We start from the raw sequence: 22,072 nt of genomic DNA, 5'->3' as shown, positions 1-22,072 counted from the left end.
GCTTGCTGACAGGACTGTAAAGTCCACCGGAAAGTGGTAGCGAGTTGAGCAAAAAGACAACTAATATAGAAAAAGAAGGTCGTGCCCGGAATCGAACCAGGATTGCCAGAATCAGAATCTGGAGTGATAACCATTACACTACACAACCTGCTGCTGATGAGAAGCGCCTTGACTTATTAACTTAAGAGCCCGCTTATATACCGCGAAAAAGTACCTCGGCTCATACCTACCTAACTACAATGACCAAATTAATAGGCTGCTTGGTATTATCACTACCACTTACTCCTTAGTAAACTACTATCTTCTCAAAATAATGGTCCGGCAGATACCAAGGCATTCGTCGTCTCATGGGGCCCCGAGGGTTGGTGGTATTTAAGCATGACCTGGATTGTTGATTCATAGTTATGATATTCTAATAATACTAATACTATGGACTAGCTGCCCAGAGCCCTAATGAGGTGATAGATGCTTAAAGGGTTAGGCAATTCCTTCACATAACTAGATTGATATATGACTTTAATAGTGGTGGCTACATATATGTTATTGCCATCCTGGAATGTTACATGCTGGAGGCATGGCCGCATGGGTGGGACGATCAAGATAGTGATTGACCAAAAAGCAAATGTGGATGACTTGAATAAGGTCACAAAGGTCGCGCCCGGAATCGAACCAGGATTGCCAGAATCAGAATCTGGAGTGATAACCATTACACTACGCAACCAAATATGTGAGTGCGAATTTTCCCCTTTTAATATAGGAGCATTCTAAATTGGATTATATGCATGGGATACTGTCCCACACGTGGTTTTGGTCGAATGAACTCCTGTATCTTTCCCCAACGTTGAATACAGGAGATGGTACCTAGTTAAACACGCAGCCTGTACTATACACCAATTGGACATCTTTCCAGACTATCCATCCCTTACTTCCAAATCAGCAAAGGGCATCAATCACAGGGGCATTGCTGTCCAGTAGAGGTGTGTCCTAGAGTACTCACACTTTGAGCGAGACATCAAGACCTGCACGTGAGATCGTGCGCCGCCCAACTGAGGCAAAAAACCTACTATGATTTGACCACGGGGTCACATCATGCCTGGCTTTCATATATAAAGTTCAGTGGCTTAACAATGCATTCTGATCTGAAAGAGGCATTATCCTAAACACTATCATTTATACTATATGGGGGCATGCAGACATCATGGGCTCTCTCGAATAGATACTAGGTTGGTAGTCCTACAACATCCACTTGGAACTTCTAGAACTAGGTACAAGAAATGTAGACTACTCCGCATAGAGGTCACATCCTTATGCGCCATACCATGACTTGTTAGAGAAACCACACAGAACCAACATTGATGCCTGTTGAGCAACTACATTTCTTAGCTACAAGCAGAATCGTTTTGCCACTCGAAAAGTTCTGAGTACAGTTGCTTCTATTTCCTTCTAGAGCCCTGGTTACTCTTTCGAGATGCCATGCGCAGCTAGGTAGCTTTAGCTTTCCCGCCCATATACTAGGGATTAGTTTGAAAAATTAAAGATCTGCACTGGGGCCAGATTGATACAAGGCAGGGTATATGGGTAAATCTAGAGTGGATTATGACATGATATTGTAGGTATGTTCCATGGCCTCCGTGTTCCATTCTCCAGAGGGCTGCAGATGAACTTGCTCTTATACTTTATAGATTTATAATTTTGAACACTGGCGCGTCCTCTGGTTGCGTAGTGTAATGGTTATCACTCCAGATTCTGATTCTGGCAATCCTGGTTCGATTCCGGGCGCGACCTTTTTTTTCCCTCCCTATTCTGTCATTGTCGCTATACTTTGCTCAGTTTTTTCAATAGATCACAAGGGTGTGGCCTGTATCCTCATTGATAGTAGCTTGACTTGCTTATCTGCGCGGCTTTTTTGCATTAACCCACCAGTCAATTTAGCCAGAGAAAATTAGTACTATCACCAGATTGTCCAATTATATGATTGACATCATCCTGGCTTTTGGACCTCCGTGCATTATACAACCACTGAGTCTGCTAGCGGTAAACATGCTAAAGATAGGTACGGTCAGATTCGCTAAGGCAGTTTAATGAGAAGTACACTTCCAATTGGGGGCCAGAGGTAATGGACATGGGATATGGAGCAAATCGTAAGAAAACCAGGCAGCAACAAATTATTATGAACACGGCGAAGTATCATATAATACACAATGCTACTGCTGACATGGTTACGCCCAGGGGTACTAGTATACTCTACGCGGAGTACTTTGAATAGTTACTTACCATAGGAATGGAAGGCAACAACTGAACACAGTCAACAAAACAGGTACAAGTTTCGTACTGCGACCTAACTCAAATTGAATTCAACTGATGAACGTTCCATATGTGATTTCCATATATAGCCTTTTTAGACTGGGTGTATTATAAATAGCATGGTTGTGTAGTGTAATGGTTATCACTCCAGATTCTGATTCTGGCAATCCTGGTTCGATTCCGGGCACGACCTTACTTTTTCTTTTTGCTTTTGCCAGCTCTGAAAAGTTTCATATGTCGAAAACTTTCGTACAGCCACCGTATTCTGGTTGCGTAGTGTAATGGTTATCACTCCAGATTCTGATTCTGGCAATCCTGGTTCGATTCCGGGCGCGACCTGGGAAGCCTCAGTTGGTAGGAAGACTTTTTTGTTTTTCGTTTATTCCTTCAAATTGCGTGTCATTCTTCCCCATGCCATGTGTACAATTGTCAAGTAACATTAATATGTGAGCGACCTGTCTGTGGTAGTAAGGAGTCTACCCTGTGATCTACTATATAGGTCTGGATGCGCGAGATGAAGGCATCTCGCGGTATTGTCAGCCTTTTAGTTTTGTGGTAATCTAGAATCCGGCCCGTGTTCTTACAGTGGTAGTTACTAGTGATAGTAGATTAATTTTGTGTCTACTTACAAGCTTATCAAGTTAGGTTGCTCTTTTGTATCTCCTAATGCAGTATGGGCCAATCATGTAGTTTCGTGTTGCAAGATTGTCTGTCCATCGAACTATAACCAACAGTAGCTTTGACCAAGTAATCTGCAACCACCAAATTCCATACATAAGTTGACTCGGTAGGTCATGATACTCTGATCGACCTAACTAGGTCATGATAATTATAGAGGATGATGTCACAGTCTGTGCAGATAACTGTTCCTAAGAGTGCGAATTGATCACCTGGTGTCTATAAGACCAGTAGTTCACTGACACGATCAACATATTGAATGGAACGGAGGAGGCAAAAGAAGGTAGCCCTGGCCCAAGCACAACGAACAATTTTGGCGATCTGGCTGACCCAGCCTGAGCAGTGGTAGTCCGAGTTCAAGACCACCTGATATGGAAAAGAAATGAAATTATTATACTTCGATCGTTTTGCAGATATATCATTCGAGGGTCAATGCCGCTCTTGACTCGAAAAAACTCGCAGCACAGCTGCATCGAGTCAAATCCGAATGTTTGTAGAGGGATTGGGCTCAGTCAAAGTATGGTGCTGAGCGTGAATCGAAGATCATGAAAGTGATTAATGTCGTCCGGCAAAGAAAAATTCTCTCCGCACAAATAGAGGACGGTCATCCCTGCTGACCTCTTCACAGGCATATGCAGAAGACATGAAGGAGTTCCCAAGGCTGGTTTAAACCCGGCAATATCGGCCAACGGAAGTTATTTCGTCCAGCGCTCCCAATTCTCGTTTCGCAGGCACAGCTAGGCATGGTCAAACAGTAACCCTGGACCCGCGGATTACAGCTCAAATGTCACAGCCGGCTGCCCCCAGAAACGTTGATTTTTGATGGTCAGATTTCACTCCTGAGCCATTGAGAGTTATGGAGGGGGCCAGGCTTGACATGCAACCGAAGCGTGTGGTCCTCTTGGTCAAGACGATGGCCTCGGAGGACGCCAAAAAAGACACTGTGGTTTTCCCACATATCGCTGAAAACCAGATGCCATTTGTACAACAGCAAGTGCTATGTCTTACTTCCATCACTGCTTGCGCTATTCCCACGGTAATTGTTCCAGAACCGTTCCACTGCCAACTGGGCAATCCGGTTACCGCGATACCTGACACGGAAATAGTTGAATAATGCAAATTCGTCCCCATTCAGCACATAGCTATCCGGCGCATCCTGTATCCTCTGCCACAGATTCGCGATGGCGGTCTCGAGTATAGCGCTCGTGTTTCGATCAACAGCATCTGGCTCGCAGTTACGGGCACGCTCCAGTGCTTGGCGGACGTTGGAACGATCTGCAGGAGTTGCGGAATTGGCCATTTGTCACAGTTTGAGTGATGGTTCTTGACACCTCGGGCGATATCTAGGGCTGTTTGCGTGTAGGCGTTTCGAAGGAAATAGAAACGCTGGCAAGTAGCCGGGTTACCAATTCGGAGAATTGACAGAGGGAACAAAACAGAGTGGAAGGAAAAAGAACAGAACGAAGGAAAAGGGAAAGGAGAACGAGAAAAAAGCACCAGAGAGCAGCAAGAGATTATTTCCAGAAATTTAAATATATCGATCGAAATCCCTGGCGAAATGCGTACTCGAGGGAAACCCCCTCCAAATCTGTCAAATTAATGCAGCCAGAGTGGAGAAGGGAGAGCAATCGTGGATCGAATCTCCTACAAGGGATTGAGAGAGTCGGGAACGGCTACATGTTGTTGGCCTTTGGAAGATCTGCCGTTTCTTCTGTCTTTCCCTTTGTTCATACATCCTACAAGCAGTCTCGCACTTTCGCACGCGAGCCATTCGCAACGCGTATGTTCGAAATCCGACAAATCAGTTGATGCAACAGCCGATTGAGATTGCAGAAAACACAGTGAAGGAAGTCTAGACAGAGCCTAGAGATCCTTTAGCGCGCTGATAGGACTCTCATAAGCAGTTTGTTCTGTTTTCAAGTGCTCATAATTCAATAACGACCATGTGGCAGGTGGAGTCTTGGTACGGGCATACCCGCTGTAGGCTGTAGACCTCTGTAGCAGAAATGCCACAAACGAACAGACATGGTAGTGGTATGTAAGTAAGTCACTTGGTCTAACTGTACTCCGGATCTATTGCCGTAGCCCGACTGCCTGAGACTGATTCAAACGCTAATCGATCCCTTGACGAGTTGGCGTAACGGTTTTTCTCCCTGTCAATCGACGAATCATATATCGACCCATTCACGGTTTGCATCTTGTGGAATTGCTATCTGGCGACCATCACTGAAATCAGCTCCTTCTGCTAGGCCAGTAGTTAAGTACTGTTATGACTACTGACCAAAAACTACTTGCAGCGGAAAGTGACAATCGTGGACCCGAGACTCGGGCATCCGGGGTATGAACGGACTACTCCCTACCTTACAGGATACACACAAATTCTGTTTTGAGTATCGGGGTAATCCCAAAATGGTTGGCGCTTACGCGAAACAAATACCTGATTACCCTGTATGGTCTTGGTCTTGGAAGTTGAGAGGTGGATACTACTTTATATAGGTTCGGACTACGGAGTATGTGCTACCCCTACTCTGTCTCTTCCTCCGCATGCCACATCAACCATGGATATCGCTTGGACACCATGTCCGGTGCATGAGCTAAGTGGAGATCTGTGGTCACTGCTAGTAGTGAGTTCGAGTTGTGACTAGTAGAGTGCAGCGAATCAACCGATATCGTCGACGGAAAGCTAGCAATTGAATGACTGGCATGATCGCACTTGGTTCAAACTTCTGATTTCGGAGATTGCATTCAATCTCATGGTCGTCCATTGTGGCTTGGTAGTCGGTAGTATGAGTCAAATACTCCCATGCAATCAAGGGGTTTCTCAGAGGTCCTGCCATTGTCCCAACCTGGGAGGGCAAGGAAGCGGGTAGAATTTGGGCAACGCGAGTACAGATTCCTCAGCTTTCCCTCACTGGGTATTCTGTAATTGATGGTTGCAGTCGCGTACCTGCTACTTCTCCATGTAAGTATCCATGTCCTATGACATAAGGTGGTGTAAATAGTCCTTTCAAAAGCAACACGTAGGTAATGAACTTCCACTCTGCCATCCTCAAGAACACGACAAGGATATCTTACTGCTAAGCTTCTTTTCCGAATGAATTTCTCCGCGCTGCAAAATCAAGACAAAAAGGGGTTGAAGGGCAAAGAAGGAAGGAAGCCAGAGTATATATGAATGCGATATCACCCGATTAATCAGTGACAATGACACTCGAGACTGACTGTCATGAGACTGGTGGTTCTGCTGGCCTTCCTGTCCTGCTGGGGTAGATCATGAATCATCCCTCTATCTCTCACTTGCGCTGGAACTTCACATTGTTGCCATCGCGACTGGTTGAATATAATGATATAGCCATAGGATAATTACATGTCAATCACCCCCTGGGAAGGAAAGCACTTCGTGCTGTGCATGCTGGTTCTTGCTGAGAATCTGGCAGCCGGGTGTACCGGAATACCTGTTGTTGTCCGAATCAAGCTGTCTCTTCCGGTGTACGAAGTATCGAGGAATCATATCCGCGATATAGTGCGTCTTTATCCAGGTGAGCGTACTATGTTCCATAATAATCAGAATTATTATATATCAAGCCGCGTTGATTACTATCAGATCGGGATGACAGATTACTATTCGATCAGCGTTCTCACTTCGGATCCAGTTTCAGGTAGATAGTATATGCGGCTTGATATCCGATTCCAGTATGGTTTTCCACCGAGCCATGGAGCCTTGCGGGTCTTATAAGTCAATTATGATCAGGGCCCAGGGAAATTTGGGATTCGGCAAGCCGGAGTGGTATGATGTGTGCATACATGGAGGACCTTTGCAAGTTTGCATAACTGACCATACATGAGTGGGCAGTATAGACTCGGTTTGAAGGCCTGAAATGATCGAAATGATTATTTGACAGTTCGATGACGGAAAGGTTTAGAGTATCCCCAATGGTGCCGAGGAAAGGCAGAGCTGTACATCAGCGTACCTATTAAGGTACTCCGTACTTAAGGTACCTTTATGGTGGAAATGATCCTAAGACAATCTGTTACACTGAGCTCGGATCGGAGTTGCTTCTCAATGATACTTAGCCAATTCCATTTTTAGAGGTAGTTGTTAACTTATCTCCTACTATTATTATCAAAGAACTACCTGGCTATGCGTCATCATTAGAAAGACTTTACAAGCTTAAGCTTACGCGTTCCTAATACCAGTACTTACTATGAGTATATCAAGTCCGACGCTAAGCTATATCACTGATGCCATAAAATTTCATATATAAACTAAGAAGGCTAGGCTCTTAACAGGGAAGTGAATCTAAAAGTAGAACGACAAGTAACCTGACTACATTATGAGATGGCACGTACTATGAGGAGAGAGGTAGATAATACGTACTCCGTGGTAGATTTCCCCACCTTGAAGTTCCTAAGAAAACGACCAAACCTAGAAAATCCCACCCCACTATTTCTTACTGAATTTATCCACTGGCGCTTATCAACGTTGAATCAAGAGAAAGATTCTTTCATGGTGGTTCTGCTAGCTAAGAAGAAACGGCAAGATGGTATACTACTTTACCTCGAATGTGGTGAAACCTGCCGCCTTTATCTATGTCGGAAAAGACAAATTTGAAAGTATGACAGCCATTCTTCGACTCTGCGAAACGTGCCCTAGATCTAAAAGTCCCTGCTATTAGATGAGGATCTCATCAAATATGGTCTAGAGAAGGATGTCTGGTACCGCTAATCACCACCTATATCCTCATCATTGCGCTGAGTGCTAAGAGTTAACTCATGGTTATCACCCCAGGGTTTGTTGTCCACCCCACCCCCAAGGCTCAAAGCACAACGAAGTCCAAACTCTTGTACTTATGGAGTACCCAGTTCCATGTCGATAATCTATCGAGTGCCCACGTTTACCTGCGCCTTCGCGATGGTGAAACGTGGGACCAGATCCCACAACCGCTCCTAGAAGACTGTGCCCAGCTCACCAAAGCCAATTCCATTGAAGGTCAGCCCTGAAGCACTTCTGTTCATGTGACAGAATATAAGAGTGGGAGGTAAAGCTTATCGGCAGTGCAGGAAACAAGAAGGATAACATCACAGTGATTTACACGCCATGGTCAAACTTGCTGAAAGACGGGTCAATGGCGACTGGACAGGTCTCATTCCACAACCCCAAAATGGTCCGAAAAGTCTACGTTCGACAGCGAGAAAATGCAATTGTCAATAGGCTCAACAAGACTCGCGAGGAGAGATTTCCGGATCTTCGCGCAGAGAAAGAGGAATTTCTGAAGAAAAAGCAAAAGGAAGAACGAAGAGCAAGAGACGAGCAACGTGCCAGGGAAAAACAGGAAAAGAGGGAGCGTGAACAGCTCAAATGGCAGAAAGAGCATGCCTACGATGACCTGTTCAGTGAAGAGAACATGCAGGCAACCAGCAATCAGGATCGAGACTCGGACTTCCTGGATGACTTTATGTGAATGAAATCTGCTAAGTATCAAATTTATGCCGACCACTTTGTTGAACAAGAGCTACTGTAGTCTCTTCTTCCCTTAGAAGTTGAGGCTCCTCGAGGCAAATGAGCTCTCGGCAGAGGATGAGTATAGAATCACATGAATCACATGTGTGATTGTCGCCCAGGCTTTCTCGACGTTGGACCGATACGGTTTATGACAATATAACGAAACATGGCTCCTATGGATAGTGGCTGCTGAGTGCACCGCACTACCCGGTCGAGAGTGGACGGCATACCGGCATAGATGCATTGCGCGGAGCCGCTTTAAGACACATTTTCTGTTTCCATCCCTCTAACGCAAGTTCACCTTTTGTGAAACCTAGCGTAAAAATGGAAAAATGTAATGCCTCATTACCTGCATGTCTCGATAAGTGCTTGCCACAGTAACCAGAGTGGGCTCGTCCTGGACGTCGTAACTACTAGGATGCGGACTTGGCTCGGAACAAGTGCAACCGCGCTAGTGGTGTTGACAGGTATACCCTGGATCCAGTACCCAGAGTAGCGCCGGCCATCTAAGCAGTTACCATCCCACCGAAGCTTCCTTGAACCACATTTACACAAGATGCCCGAAGGTAGGTTGCTGGTTGGTTCGAATTAATAAATAATCTTCAAGATTTCTGCCCAGAAATCACGCTGACGACTCAGCAGCAGCCGTCAAGTCGAAAAAGAGCAAGAAGAACAAGGGCACTGCAAAAAACAAGGAAGCCCATGTCAAGGTCAAGGACGGAGAAGAAGAAGGGCCTTCGAGTGAACAAATTGATAATCTCTCTGACACCCAGGGAGCCGATGTTCGTGATGCCGCCACGAGATAGCCGCCGTGGTCTAATCGTCGCTAACGCAAAGCAATAGGACTCCCAGCCACCTACGATAGCTCAGGCTACACCTGTTGGGGCTTCTCTAAGAAATAAAATCGAGTACAACCAATCGAAAGGATCTGCGGATCCGAAATTCCATGATGATGATGCACACGGCAAAGAAATTGAAGATCCGGGGTCACCCTCGTCGGACCGGTTTGACGCTCTTGTTCGAGATCGAGACTCTCTCCGCGCCGAAGTCATAGACATGCGCAAATCTTTGGAGGAAATACAGCTCAAACACAGCGCAGAGATGGAAGCTCTTCAACAGAAATTGGACGATGCCGAAACCAAGAAGGAGCACGCAGAGACACAATTTCAGAAGCTCCTGGAAAGAGTGAACACCATCAAAGCGCAGCTGGGCGAAAGGCTCAAAGAAGATGCTGTATGTTGAAGTCTTTATCTCAAGGACCTTGACCTAGCGCGTGAGCTAAGTAACTCCATAGGAAGAAATTGCGCAAGCCAACTCCAAGATCGAGGAGCTCGAGCAACAGAATTCAAGCTTGAGAGATACCTTGGACGCGAAAAACTCGGAGCTGGCAGAACTCACCCAAGATAACGAGCAGAAGTCAAATGAAATCGCTACACTGAGAAGTCGAAGTAACCTGTCCCAGCAGAATTGGTTAAAAGAAAAGGAGGAGCTTTTGGAACAAGAATCATATCTGCAGTCCGAGTTCGAGCAAGCAAAAGAAGCCATGCATAACTGGGAAATACTCGCTATGGAGGAGCGATCCATAAGAGAGAGCCTCGGTGAAAAGGTCATCGACCTTGAAGAGCAGCTGGTTGCTCTTAAGGACTCGTACGAGAAAGTCGCTTCCGAGCGTGATTCTCAGATAGCCACCGTGGACGGTTTACAACGTGCTTTGCAAGAGATTCAATCAGGTAGAGCATATTCTGTGTATATCGGCGCTTCTGGCTGATTTCGATGCTGACTATTTCTAGCTCGGAAACAAGAGCTCCGTGACCTCGTAGAAAGCTCGAACACTCAGCTTGAGGAGCTAAGGCGGGCTCTCCAAGGCGCCGAGACGAAAGCTTGTGAGGCCGAGGAAGCTCTTCAGGCTGCCCAGAAGGAGCTTGAAAGGGTAAAACCGTTTGAAAAAGAAGTTAAGGAGAAGAATCTCCTGATCGGGAAGTTAAGACACGAGGCTGTGACACTGAACGACCATCTCACCAAAGCCTTACGATTCCTCAAAAAAGGCAGAGCTGAGGATAATGTCGATAGGTCAGTCGGAATTTGAGGCCTGCCCGCACTGCTGATTTATTCACTAAAGTTATCTAGGCACATCGTTACAAATCATTTGTTGCACTTTCTCGCCCTTGATCGATCAGATCCGAAGAAGTTTCAAATACTGCAGCTTATCGCAGCTCTCCTGGGGTGGACGGACGGTATGCGAAGACACCGTGCATACCCCATCGTGCGAACTGTGAATTGACACTGACACTTGACGACAGAGCAGCGCGAGCAAGCAGGCCTTGCACGCCCAGGAACATCAAGTACCGCCGGCAAGCTCAAAATACCGAGTATATCCATGCACCGTACACCCAGCACACCTACCTTAGCCACAGATTTCCTGGACCACGGGAACCCGAGCAAAGAGTCTCTGGCCGAACTCTGGTCCAATTTCCTAGAGCAGGAGTCACAGGCTAGTGGGAATCTAGAATCGCCGAAACCCTGATGATTTGCAAGGGTGGCTCTGTCTGGGACTGTATAGAAAACTAGCATCTTCTCTATGATAAGCCGGTTCTTATCGAGTTCCACATTCGCTCATGCTTGCCGACTACCTTTGATCTTCTCTCCTTTTCCATTCTTGACTTGCTTCGTAGTACTCTGTAATAATGCTGAAATCGTCCGCATGTTTGCGACGTTTGCACCAAAGCTTGCCCACCGCTTTCTTTCTGCCACCATAGTGGGGGACTGTTATTGACCGGACAAGCCATTGTTGGCTTTTTCTGCTCATGTTTGGCCTATGCTTCGCCTATTCAGCTCTCGTACAGCTGGGAAGTTGAATGATAAACGCCCTTCTTTGACTTCTTGGTACTCCAGATTGACAATGGCTACCGGGGCTGGTACGATCTCTCGTTCCAACGCCTATCGTCGTATTCCTCATCGCTGTTGACTGACCAATGCAGCAGCGCAAAGGTTCCGTCCAGTGGTGGTATCGGGTCCCTCCGGGGCTGGGAAGTCGACTTTGCTCAAGAGACTCTTCGCCGAATACCCTGATACTTTCGATTTATCCGTGTCTCGTAAGTCTAACCCCTTGCCAACCCTCACTGACTCTGCCTACGAACCGTTTCTTTTGGTGGAATGGCGTTGAACGGTGTCTGTTATTTTTAGATACCACTCGAGCTCCCCGTCACGGGAAGAAAATGGACGCGAGTATTACTTCACAACTAAAGAAGATTTCCTGGATCTCGTGAGCAAGAATGCCTTTATCGAGCATGCGCAGTTTGGCGGCAATTACTACGGCACTACTGTGCAGGCTGTGAAGGATGTTGCGCAGAAGGGCAAGATCTGCGTTCTCGACATTGAGATGGAGGTAATAATAGTCCTGCAACGTGAATTGATAGACCAGAGAAGGAGAGGGAAATCCATCATCGAATGGATCATAGTTCAACCGAGACAACAGCTGACGACTGAACTGCAATAGGGCGTGAAGCAAGTCAAGCGCACCGATCTCGATGCTCGATTCTTATTTTTAGCGCCCCCGTCCATTGAAGAACTGGAGAAAAGACTGCGTGGGAGAGCAACCGAGACTGAGGAGAGCTTGACGGTATGGGTGTCCTCCACATTCCTTCACTCCCTCAACTCGCCAGACTGTCCGCTGGAAATCTAACTCTGCTGCAGAAACGCCTTGCCCAAGCTAAAAACGAATTGGAATATGCTGCGCAGCCTGGCTCTCATGATAAGACCGTCGTGAACGATGACCTGGAGAAGGCATATAAGGAGCTGCGCGATTGGATTGTCGACGGTGGTAACTTTGGAGCGCGTCAATGATTTATTGGGAATGTCTTAGCGTGTTTTATTTCAATCAGCGCTGCTGTATACCTCAGCGTCCGTAGATACTGTCGGCTGCGATACTGGAACAATGCATCATCTGCCTTGGCCTCGGCCCACAGAAACCCATTAATCAAGGAGGTCCTTTCGCCGTCGACGAACATAAGAGAGATTAATTACATGGACATCAAGACTATACTAACAATTCGAATGTTAGTCTCTTTTCCGTCTGGAGACGACAAATCTAGGAAAGGTGGTAGACCCAGTCACTCTCTTGAACGGAGAGAAGATAAAGCAAAACTAAAAAAGAGAACAAGGCCTGATGAACAATATGAGGGCTGAAAAGGATATCTGTAAAAGGCTGCTAGAGTAAAATGTAAGTTGCCGAATGAGAAGGCAATGGAGGAAGAGAAGGGGTCCTTTATCGCTGTTTGGGGGTGGACCGGAAATGACTGCAGTATGTTTATGGACCATGGCCAGCCGAAGCTATTAGACTGGTCCTGAGACACACTCTCTACGAGCACCTAATAGCCGTTCATGGTCATCCGTTGCGAGTTGCGACTGAGTTCCCGGTCGGCAGAAGGGCTAATAGGCCGGCTGCCAGCAGAATGGGCCCCCGCAGCACTGCTCTCCTTCAAGGCCAGAAGCTGTTTCGCACGGAAAGTCTCGTAGTGAATCTGGCTTGTTGTTTCAATCAGATCTTGGAGGTGAGTGCGAGTGAGAAAGTTCCTCAAATAAACAAATTCGCAGTGGGTTTCGTCTTCCACATTGATGACACCCCAGCGGTTTTGTCGGCCGCGAACTTGTTGTCCATTAACGACAATAGTTTTCTCACTGCCGACGACGGCGAATGGAATAATGTCCTAAGGGAGGGTTAGAGCCAGGCGGGCAGGGAATACAAGCGGCACGGGTAGTAGAAGGTCTGACCTTGATTTGGGCATTAACCGCACGCTCTTCGTCATCAAGTTCGTCATTATCATAGGGGTACATCTTCAGATTGTGGAAAGCGAATTCTTCCTTGATGCGCTCCTTGAACGCCTGACGTTCCTCGAGAGTGAGCGAGTCTGCCTTGGCGATTACTGGAACGACATTGACAACATCTGAGAGCTTCTTCAAGACGACAATGTCAATGGGTTTGAGACTACATTTGCAGAGTCAGCAAGATTGAGCCATAGATAACTTTTATGGCCCAGACTCACGCATGGCCAGATGGCTGAATGAAGAACAAGCAGCAATGGATACGGGTATCCTGGATATAGCGGTCACGCTGAGCAGTAAGCTCCTTTCGAAGGTATGCTGAGTGCTGATCCTTGATGTATTTCACGATGGGGTCCCAACTATGGCACAATCAGCTTGGTCATCGAAGAGCAGGTAGGTTATATCTATACCATCTATCATTGTTGACTTGATCGCCGTATCCCGGAGTGTCGACAATGTTCAACCTGAGGCGTACACCATTCTCCTCAATGACTAGCAAACAACCGTTAGCAAGGCGTTCCTGTCGAAGATCTTATCCTCCGGCACCAACGCACTGTGGGAGACGGTCTGGATCTCTGTGGTCGATCGAACGGGTTCGTTGGGCGTCAGACGACCCTTAGAGTCGATCAAATGGGAAGCAAAAATGGTGTTGATCAGAGTAGACTTTCCGAGACCTGTCTGGCCTATTGGTAGAGTAAAGGACACAGTCAATGCGAGTTCGTTCAAGGAACAACTGGACAGTTGCCGCCCACGTACCAACACACATCACATTGAACTGAAAGCCACGCTTCAAGAGCTTCCGCTCAATCTGAGATGTGATACTGTCAAAGCCAACATGACTGCGAGGAAAAACAGTGGTTGGGTTGATCGAATTCGAATTGGCTGTGGTGGCCATCTTGAGAACTGTGCTCTCGTTGGTTATGGCTTCCAAATCAAATGAAGGAATTGAGCAATGGAAAGCTGAATATTTGGATGATGACAGGCCAAGATAGAACGAACAAAAGTCGACCAAGAAAGCTCCGTATGAAATCAACCAGTATTCTGAATGGACCCCAAGAATGCCAGTCTGGAGTTTCTAGTTGGAGTAGAAGACTACCTTACGGAACCCCCTTAATTGTTGTCACAACTCAGGGGAACTCTATACCATATGAGGACTAGTGCATCTCCGGATCCAAACACAGCAAACCACTGGTCTGCTGGGAAAAGCTTCAGAATTCCGACAAAGTCCAAAATTCTTGCGATCTTGGACAGGGAAAGCAACGTAAAGGCCGTGTCAATTCCGCCATTCTGTCTTTCGGTCCGACGGGCACTACCAATACCAAGAAAATGACTTTACGAATGTTTCAATCCGCCATCTCGTCATACATGTTCCCTCGCGTGCTTCTGGCCTCGGAACCTCTATCCTCCTCCACTGCAGGACGGTGGTCGCGGTCTCTGCAGAGTTCTCCAATCCTCCCTTATCGACTGCTGAGACCTGCAGCCCTATCATTGAACCTTCCCGGCATCATTTCCGGCATCTGGGATTCCGTCCTGCGTGCTGTACCCAAAAAGAAGACGTCCCACATGAAAAAGCGTCATAGGCAGATGGCTGGCAAGGCTTTAAAAGATCTCAAAAACCTCAACACTTGTTCTGGATGCGGTCGAATGAAGCGTGCCCATGTTTTATGTCCACACTGCGTTGAAGGTATGTTCTTGCCCATTGGATACGTTGGTCTATCGAGACTCTGATGAGTTGTTTCCTGGTTAGACATTAAGAAGCAATGGAAGCACACCCAGGCGGCATGAGTGGAACACAACGGTGACCTGAGAGGACAGTGAGCCGTGCAAACTGAATCATGAAAAATCAAGGATGATAGATCTGAGGTACCGAGAGACCTGTACTTTTTATACAGCTGGGATATAGGGTATGCTGCATGGCATTCGGCGTCTGGTTTGATTGGAGAGCCATTTGTACAAATTTTGCTTCCCATTTTTCTCTTGCTTTGCTAGTGTATAGTTATCATTGAAGCCTTCAAAACCGATAATTGCCTCTCAGTAATCTTTCGGCCTCATTGGAATCTCCACATGGTAAAAAAGTGTGCTTACTGCACGAAGTGTATGGGATGGTGGGACTCGTGGCCGCTCGCGCCCATGATCTCACCAGCAAATACCTACCTTACCTAGGTTATTTTCCCACGACCACCGACCACTTACGGAGTATCAGCCACCATACCCAATTATCGAGCTTCACCAATTCAAACATTCTTTTCAATCAAAGAGTAGACAGAAGACTATCCAAGTGTCCCCCATGACTCAGATAGATTAAACATGGTAAGACCCTAAAAGAGAATTGTCATGGCTGTCCCAGCACATCTGAACATACATAGTCGAAACAATACCTGTCGTGGGGTTCCGCGGACAATGGTCAGTATGAAGAAGATTGACACTTTCACTTCTTTCCTGGTCTGAATTTTATTAACTGTACCTTATGCGGGATACAGCCCATCCTCTTGATATCTTCTCACTGGCTGTAACTGATACACGAATCCTGTCGGCTTCTGGCGCAACTGCGCTCAAGATTCATTCCACAACAGACCCTGATTTCCCGCTGGTGCAATCCATTGATGGTGCCCACAAAGTCGGTTGTCACCATATAGTGACAAATGGGAAAGGCTCCAGAGCAGTCAGTGTAGGCTTTGGTGGAGAGATCAATGTCTGGGCCTGCCACGAGGGAACTTGGTCCAAGGACGACGCTGCTTCAGGTACCACAATCCAAGTTCTTGTCGATCTACCGGACTCGTTTCATTACTTCAAGACTTAACAACTTTGATATGTTACTGATGAATCAATAGGAAACATGGCAGGTGCAGCTGGTACCTGGGCTGTAGCTTTGTCAGATGACGGACAGTACCTCGCTGGCGTCACCCAGGATGGACACATCAGAGTATGGGATCTCAATGCTAGCGGCGAGCTGATTCGAGACTACGAAACCAAGGGTAGTTTTGGCACTTGCTTGGACATGGTAAGTTCAACCTGCCCCTCGTCAGTGGAGGTGCTCATGCGAGCTCTGCAGTCTGTGGATGGCCGCCTTATTGCTAGTGGGCATGAGAGCGGTAGTGTCTACATCTTCAGTACAGAAACTGGGCGAATGCCATTCAGCTTGTCAGGTATTTCTTTCCATCTCAGAACGGAAAGCTCGGGAGTGAGATTGTCTGATATCCTGCAGGTCTGGTCAAGCCAGTACGGACTGTGGCATTCTCTCCTGGAGGAAAGCTTCTTGCTGCCGCTGGAGATTCAAGGGTAATTGTGCTTTATGACACTTCATCTGGAGAGCAGGTTGCAAATCTCTCGGGTCACTCAGCCTGGATTCTTTCACTCTCTTGGAGCCATACAGGGGAGTACCTGTTGAGCAGGTCGGTTGATATGACTAATTTAAACCCCTTTAAGATTTACAGCTAACGAATGCAAAGCTCATTTGACGGAAAAGTTAAAGTCTGGTCAATTGATACAAGGTCGTGCGTCGCAACTCATTCAGAAACGGAGAAGGCGGTTTGGAGCGCCAAATGGCTGCCAAAGACTGGGAGGTCTGAAGGATTTGCTACTGCTGGAGCAAGCCGAAGCATAGCTTTCTATCGCGAAGCAACTGGTGGCTGATTACTGTTTGGGCAGACCCCCTATTGTGCTTTTGGAGAAAGACCAGACGAGAGGGATTCTTCTTTCCCGCGCTGCGGTTGAGCAAGCGAACTGTATCGTCTAAAACAGTCAAGTAGAATAGAAGTCATATCACGCTTCCTTAGCCAATAGCGGGTAACACCCTACTTCAGCGATTCGACAAGTAGCCTGCGCATCCTTTTCAGAAAAGCCCCAAAATCACGGTCCTCGTTCAAGAGGTCGACTTCCCGCTCCAGAGCTTCTCTATCCACTTTCGGCCGCGTATGGAAGACTTCGTAATCGCGACTGGCGGTTCCTAGTTCAAACCACGCCTCCGTGTCCCAATCTTTCTCCAAAAGGTGACTGTAGACGAATTTCAACCGATCTTCTCGTCCGGCACCTTCGATTCGCAAACATAGATAATCCTGCCAGAATTCTAATTCTGGCAGGTTCAATCGCGACTGTGCGTCTAGATGTCGGGCATGAGCTTTCTGGGCTTCTAATTTCTGGTTGATGGCACTCTGAGTTTCTTCAATTTGTTGCTTCAGACGGTCACGCTTCGCAAGACGAGAGTCGCGTTCTAATGCGACGGAAGAGATAGCAGCGTGCATTTCGGCTGCCTCAGCCGCCTCTTTCTGGAGGGTCTGCTCGTGCGTCTGGGCCTTGAGATTAATAATCTCAATATCTCTTTGTCGCATGCGCTGATCCTCTTAATTTGATGTTAGCGACTTATGCTTTCATTGAACTTCTTATGGATGATTGGTACACACACCTTGTAACTCTGCCAATCCTATCCTGAACTGGTTTCGCTCTTCTAGCACCTGTTTCCGACCTCGCTCAATGAAAGCATCGAAGCGAGCGGTGAACTGAGCCATGCGGTTACGCAAGTCCTCAAATCCGAAATTGATGCTAGGTAGCGTGTCTGCCATCGATGGTGCATCTGCTGTTGCGAGTGGCGGTCGCACACCACTCGTCGAAAGTGAAGGTTCGAACGAAGACGACATTGTGAGCAGGATGTCTGAGAGTGTAAATTCGCCGTATATATTCTCAAGTCGACGCAGCAGTCCAGAGAAAAATACTTAATGTGCTTGATAAGTCAAGAACCATATCCGTGTCGCGTTTATTGAGAAGTGACTCTATCTAGTCATGAGCGGGGACGCTACTGATGTTTGTTGTTGCGGCGCAACTGCCGAAGCTAACGGCGCTTGGCAACATCTAGTAAAAAAGTCCAAAAATTGCTGGACTGGACACTCTTATCCTGACTCCCTCTCCATTCGAATAGCAAGGCAGCCATCACTTTCACCATCAAAGATTGTCTATGTTGACATGGTGACGAGTCATCTTGGTTCTATCTCCACACAAGATCAATGCAAATTTAGTTCTTTGGAGCAGACACGATCTCGGCCATTGACAGTTCGACATGCTCACCCTGTTGATTATCGGATATATCAGTAAGAGTACAGAAACGCCTAATGGATGAATATTCCACTAGTGCTCTACATTATGGGCACTTGGGAAGAGCGATTTATCAGCCGGAAGCACGTGCTTGGACATTTTCTAGAACGCTTGCCCGGTGTAAGTGAAATCTTTTTAAAGAGAAAGGTCATGAAGAATACCTTGGGCTTGCAGTGTACTAACTCAGTAGCAAGCATCTCTCCTCGTTTATACAGGAGTTACGAAGACTACCATTGTTTCACCATTGACGGCGCCACAGTCATCACTCATAGAGGATAGAAGCTTGTTACCTAGAGTGCACCCTGAATTAGCCGCTTGTTGGCCCTTAGTCGATAATGAGACAGCCTCCCACATTATTACAACGGCAGGTGAATTATGCGACCCTTTGGTATCCTCTCTTTTCGACTTGGGGAATGCAGTGGATATCGAGAATCATGAATCAGGCAATCGAGTAGTGCCGATCGCCATCACTGTTGGGGGAGAATGTTGCAATGTCATATCATTCCGAAAGATAGAAGAAGGTACTGCTGAACTGAAGCACGGAATGAAAGCTCGAATCCGGATCCCGATGATTGGAGACGCTGAGTGTACCGAATGGTCCGCAGGAGGTGCCCCCGTCCGCCAAATATGTTTTGCGCGGACGGTAGAAGAGAAGCCGACATGGGCCGCCGCTCGCTTTCCTCATTCAACGATTGTGTTTAGACCTCTGTATCGTAGGAAGCCGGTTTCTGTGCACATCTACCAGGATGGTGACCGTGTTGTCCCGAGCCATACACAGTCCTCCCGCCTTGACGCGAACCCATTGATCGAGATTTCGCACTCCCAAACCGGAGGTTATGCACATGCCGACGTCACTTTTAACCCCTGGTATCAGAAACAATTGGCCATTGTCGATGAGCGAGGAAATTGGAGCGTCTGGGAAATGGTAGGTCGACATAGACGAGGTAAGGGCAATTGGAAGGCTTCGTGCGTCAAGTCCGGCTCATTACCATGGCTTGACCTTGGCCATGCTCAGAATATCGACGGCTCTCCTCGACACGATGGATGGGCAGTAATCGAATGGGTGGGCGATGTCAACAGCTTCATTGTGTCGGATCGACGTTGTCCCATACTTTATCGGACAGAGGGTAATGAAACTCAACCTTCTGCGATAGAGCTTGAGCTCAAGAGGAAATCAGAATGGATTTTGGATGTCAAGAGAAGTGCTTGCAATGTGTCACAAGTGTTCATTCTCACAACATCACGTATATTTTGGCTTGATGTTTCATCCGTCCTTGCCGCAGACTCTCAAAATGATGCTTCAAGGCCGTCTCTGTTACCCATTCTGTCTTGGCGCCATTTCAGAGATTCGGAGGACACGACATTGCGTTTGTCTTCTCTTGTCGTTTCTGAAGGTATGCCTTTACTCTTGTCTTTCACAGTGATACGCTAACAATATGCTTTGAAGAATTGTATCTTGTCTTGTACTCTCGGCTTAATCACGTGGTATTGGCGTATCGAGTTCCAATTGCATGGGATGGATACATGCATCTAACATCTATATCGGACCCATTCGTTCTAGAGATCCCTCCCGTATCTGAAGAGAGCGCAGAGACTCAGATCTCACCAAATGCAGCTCAATTCTCAACTCTGGTTCTCCGAGAAATCGCACATGCACCCTCGGCCGGGAGCAAAGAGCAATATGATGCTGCCGCCAAAATCATAAAACTGTTCACAATAGACTCGCGTCTTGCGGTCCGGGAGTCGATATATATTGGCCCTGCGCGTGAGAATGGGGTTAGTGCAGATGACCAGCAGTTGGGAAAGGACGCCTTACGTTTAAGGAAGCGCTATCCCGGAGTTCGGAGAAAGCAGTCTACTCGCTCGCGGGATGACTTTGTGGTCGACGACTGGGATGAGTCGGTCGTGAGTAGGGGAACGTTCACTGTCGCAGATACGGGAATTTCTCATATAACGCCACTAGCCACTCCTCAATGGACAACTGATTATAGCTCGATCTACGCCATTGCCTTCGGGAAGATAATTGCGGGGTCAAGTGAAGTCGGCGAAGAACAAGACAGAGGCTTCCAAGATTCTATCAAAGAACTGAAGGACAGAATGGCCTCCGCAGACTTGACTCATCTTCCTAATAGTAAGACCATGTAGGTCCTGTCAACGCCGGATGTATGCTTTGTGATTTTATTACTGATACCTTAACAGGCTAGAAGTCCTTGCCGGAAGTCCCCTGCTAGACGACATCGACCAGAATGCTCATGATTATGATGGATTTCTTAACGAATTTCTGGCTCCGAGAATGTCTCGCAATCCCTTGACAAACAGTCAACTATCAATCTTTCCCCAACAGTCGTTGGACCTATTCGGATCCTCGAATGTGAAACTGGTCGACATCTACGATCGGTTAGTTAATGATTGGCTTTCAACCCTTCAGCACGACATCCCTGGGCGCTCGCGAATTATGAAAGAAAGGGTCATTCGCAAAGTGGCAGCAGAGCTTGCTCTGACGCAGCTCATTTTACGGCGTAAGCCGCTCAACGAAGCAGATATTGTGCGTTCGAGGGAAGACACGAATCGTGAAACAATTGATGACTCGTCGCCCGTGCCAGTCAATCCTCCTCTCGAAATCGGTAAACGACGCTTATCCGTACCGAGACTGATTTCTAGTGATTATACATTGGAGCCGGCAGCCAGCAAAACTACTATCCAGAGCAACTTTGTGGCAGAAGAGCAAGAAGTATCCAAGAGTACAAACGGAACGGAACCTGTCTACTGTGGACTAGCTTCTATGGCAACCTTCTACACCCAGCGTCCACCATCTGGAGCTATGACAAACTTGCTTTCTCATTGGCAAGTAGGTAGCGACCCGGCCGCGTATAGTTGGGAAAGGATGGCGCAGACGCTAGAGGAAGAGGATTTGCAACGTGCCTCTAAAGCCACAACACCGAAACGGCGCCTGCGGAAAAAGGCGTCGCAAGGCACTCCATTGAATTCATCACAGCTGCCTCCCGTATCCTCCAATGCCCTTGCCGCTCGAGAATGGGGTAGCCAGCCAGAGGTCGGCGAGCCGTCCAGAATGCTAAGATTACAGAGTAGTCAAGCAATCGAGGAGGATCTACCCATGACCCAGGTAGAAAGAGGTACGTTTGGAGGTCGAGAAGGCAGTCGGAAAACTTCCATGAAGGCGAGGAAAAAGAAAAGAGCAGCTGGCTTTTAAAGGACAAGTTGAGTCTAGAAAGTTCTGAAAGTAGAATATTCGCAGGGCCAGCTCAGGATCAAGAGTGACGAGAAGTGATTCCCACGGAGATGAATCGACCCTATCTGTTTACCGACGTTGCAGTTGGCGAGTGGCCACTCTACAGATTACTTTAGAGAACCACCAACTGAACAGTAGACCAATTTCCAAGGGAGTATTTTTACAGACTCTTCCGCATAGTATGAGTGATTTCTGCGTGATTCCCTCGATGGACGCCGAGCGATCGGTGGGGATGCTTATAAATAGACTCTTCATGTCTCTGTTTGAGGGGCAATGTCTTCTATAGAATCTCCTCATCATTTCAGACTGGTCTCAAGTGTGATCAGGATTAACTGATATTCTTCGTCTACCACTTTTGTGTAATTGCATATCCTTTTTTCGAACATTTCATCAACAGTGGTGTGCACGTGCTGTCCAGCCCCCCCATTACCCCT

General features: G+C 47.2%; 9 protein-coding genes and 5 non-coding genes across 14 annotated transcripts; 9 read left to right on the top strand and 5 right to left on the bottom strand.

Annotated features, from left to right (window-relative positions):
* Positions 1-76: 76 nt before the first annotated feature.
* Positions 77-148, bottom strand: P174DRAFT_t89. The gene has a single exon. It is a non-coding gene; the product is annotated as a tRNA-Gln (tRNA).
* Positions 149-649: 501 nt separating this feature from the next.
* Positions 650-721, bottom strand: P174DRAFT_t88. Its single transcript has one exon. It is a non-coding gene; the product is annotated as a tRNA-Gln (tRNA).
* A 992-nt stretch (positions 722-1,713) lies between these two features.
* Positions 1,714-1,785, top strand: P174DRAFT_t97. The gene has a single exon. It is a non-coding gene; the product is annotated as a tRNA-Gln (tRNA).
* Positions 1,786-2,425: 640 nt separating this feature from the next.
* P174DRAFT_t98 lies at positions 2,426-2,497 on the top strand. The gene has a single exon. It is a non-coding gene; the product is annotated as a tRNA-Gln (tRNA).
* A 74-nt stretch (positions 2,498-2,571) lies between these two features.
* Positions 2,572-2,643, top strand: P174DRAFT_t99. Its single transcript has one exon. It is a non-coding gene; the product is annotated as a tRNA-Gln (tRNA).
* Positions 2,644-3,603: 960 nt separating this feature from the next.
* P174DRAFT_441783 (uncharacterized protein) lies at positions 3,604-4,487 on the bottom strand. Its single transcript, XM_024827413.1, has one exon. It carries the CDS (start codon positions 4,280-4,282, stop codon positions 3,980-3,982), a length of 303 nt encoding a protein of 100 aa, XP_024683086.1. The 5' UTR covers positions 4,283-4,487; the 3' UTR covers positions 3,604-3,979.
* Positions 4,488-7,520: 3,033 nt separating this feature from the next.
* P174DRAFT_486586 (putative DUF814 domain protein) lies at positions 7,521-8,634 on the top strand (the record flags this gene model as incomplete). The annotated part of the gene is made up of 4 exons (XM_024830777.1): positions 7,521-7,593; positions 7,656-7,695; positions 7,866-7,969; positions 8,041-8,634. 4 exons carry the CDS (start codon positions 7,521-7,523, stop codon positions 8,439-8,441), a joined length of 618 nt encoding a protein of 205 aa, XP_024683085.1. The 3' UTR covers positions 8,442-8,634.
* A 404-nt stretch (positions 8,635-9,038) lies between these two features.
* On the top strand, positions 9,039-11,006 carry P174DRAFT_431407 (putative Golgi matrix protein; the record flags this gene model as incomplete). The annotated part of the gene is made up of 7 exons (XM_024825692.1): positions 9,039-9,048; positions 9,125-9,264; positions 9,326-9,715; positions 9,777-10,212; positions 10,273-10,552; positions 10,610-10,716; positions 10,783-11,006. 7 exons carry the CDS (start codon positions 9,039-9,041, stop codon positions 11,004-11,006), a joined length of 1,587 nt encoding a protein of 528 aa, XP_024683084.1.
* Positions 11,007-11,282: 276 nt separating this feature from the next.
* P174DRAFT_441780 (guanylate kinase) lies at positions 11,283-12,470 on the top strand. The gene is made up of 5 exons (XM_024827412.1): positions 11,283-11,397; positions 11,461-11,574; positions 11,695-11,867; positions 11,979-12,101; positions 12,176-12,470. The coding sequence occupies exons 1-5, from the start codon at positions 11,382-11,384 to the stop codon at positions 12,323-12,325; spliced, it is 576 nt and encodes a 191-aa protein (XP_024683083.1). The 5' UTR covers positions 11,283-11,381; the 3' UTR covers positions 12,326-12,470.
* Positions 12,471-12,849: 379 nt separating this feature from the next.
* Positions 12,850-14,198, bottom strand: aspD (septin aspD; the record flags this gene model as incomplete). Its single annotated transcript, XM_024822301.1, has 6 exons — positions 12,850-13,188; positions 13,253-13,466; positions 13,525-13,662; positions 13,714-13,795; positions 13,858-13,986; positions 14,060-14,198. The coding sequence occupies 6 exons, from the start codon at positions 14,196-14,198 to the stop codon at positions 12,850-12,852; spliced, it is 1,041 nt and encodes a 346-aa protein (XP_024683082.1).
* A 331-nt stretch (positions 14,199-14,529) lies between these two features.
* P174DRAFT_441777 (mitochondrial 54S ribosomal protein bL32m) lies at positions 14,530-15,121 on the top strand. The gene has a single exon (XM_024827411.1). It carries the CDS (start codon positions 14,630-14,632, stop codon positions 15,029-15,031), a length of 402 nt encoding a protein of 133 aa, XP_024683081.1. The 5' UTR covers positions 14,530-14,629; the 3' UTR covers positions 15,032-15,121.
* Positions 15,122-15,716: 595 nt separating this feature from the next.
* On the top strand, positions 15,717-17,080 carry P174DRAFT_441774 (SKI complex subunit WD repeat protein SKI8). Its single transcript, XM_024827410.1, has 5 exons — positions 15,717-16,044; positions 16,135-16,304; positions 16,356-16,449; positions 16,509-16,695; positions 16,753-17,080. Exons 1-5 carry the CDS (start codon positions 15,771-15,773, stop codon positions 16,934-16,936), a joined length of 909 nt encoding a protein of 302 aa, XP_024683080.1. The 5' UTR covers positions 15,717-15,770; the 3' UTR covers positions 16,937-17,080.
* On the bottom strand, positions 16,761-18,068 carry P174DRAFT_504211 (kinetochore Spc25 family protein). Its single transcript, XM_024831197.1, has 2 exons — positions 17,706-18,068; positions 16,761-17,642 (listed from the first exon to the last, which is right to left on the bottom strand). The coding sequence occupies exons 1-2, from the start codon at positions 17,935-17,937 to the stop codon at positions 17,098-17,100; spliced, it is 777 nt and encodes a 258-aa protein (XP_024683079.1). The 5' UTR covers positions 17,938-18,068; the 3' UTR covers positions 16,761-17,097.
* A 130-nt stretch (positions 18,069-18,198) lies between these two features.
* P174DRAFT_184093 (uncharacterized protein) lies at positions 18,199-21,653 on the top strand. Its single transcript, XM_024821264.1, has 4 exons — positions 18,199-18,508; positions 18,579-19,782; positions 19,836-20,529; positions 20,588-21,653. Exons 1-4 carry the CDS (start codon positions 18,410-18,412, stop codon positions 21,597-21,599), a joined length of 3,009 nt encoding a protein of 1,002 aa, XP_024683078.1. The 5' UTR covers positions 18,199-18,409; the 3' UTR covers positions 21,600-21,653.
* The last annotated feature ends 419 nt before the right edge of the window (positions 21,654-22,072 follow it).

This window comes from Aspergillus novofumigatus (genome assembly GCF_002847465.1).
Source record: "Aspergillus novofumigatus IBT 16806 chromosome Unknown P174scaffold_4, whole genome shotgun sequence".
Classification (NCBI taxonomy): Eukaryota; Fungi; Ascomycota; class Eurotiomycetes; order Eurotiales; family Aspergillaceae; genus Aspergillus; species Aspergillus novofumigatus.
The sequence above is the reverse complement of the archived record's forward strand: the minus strand, read 5'-3'. Positions and strand labels throughout refer to the sequence as shown.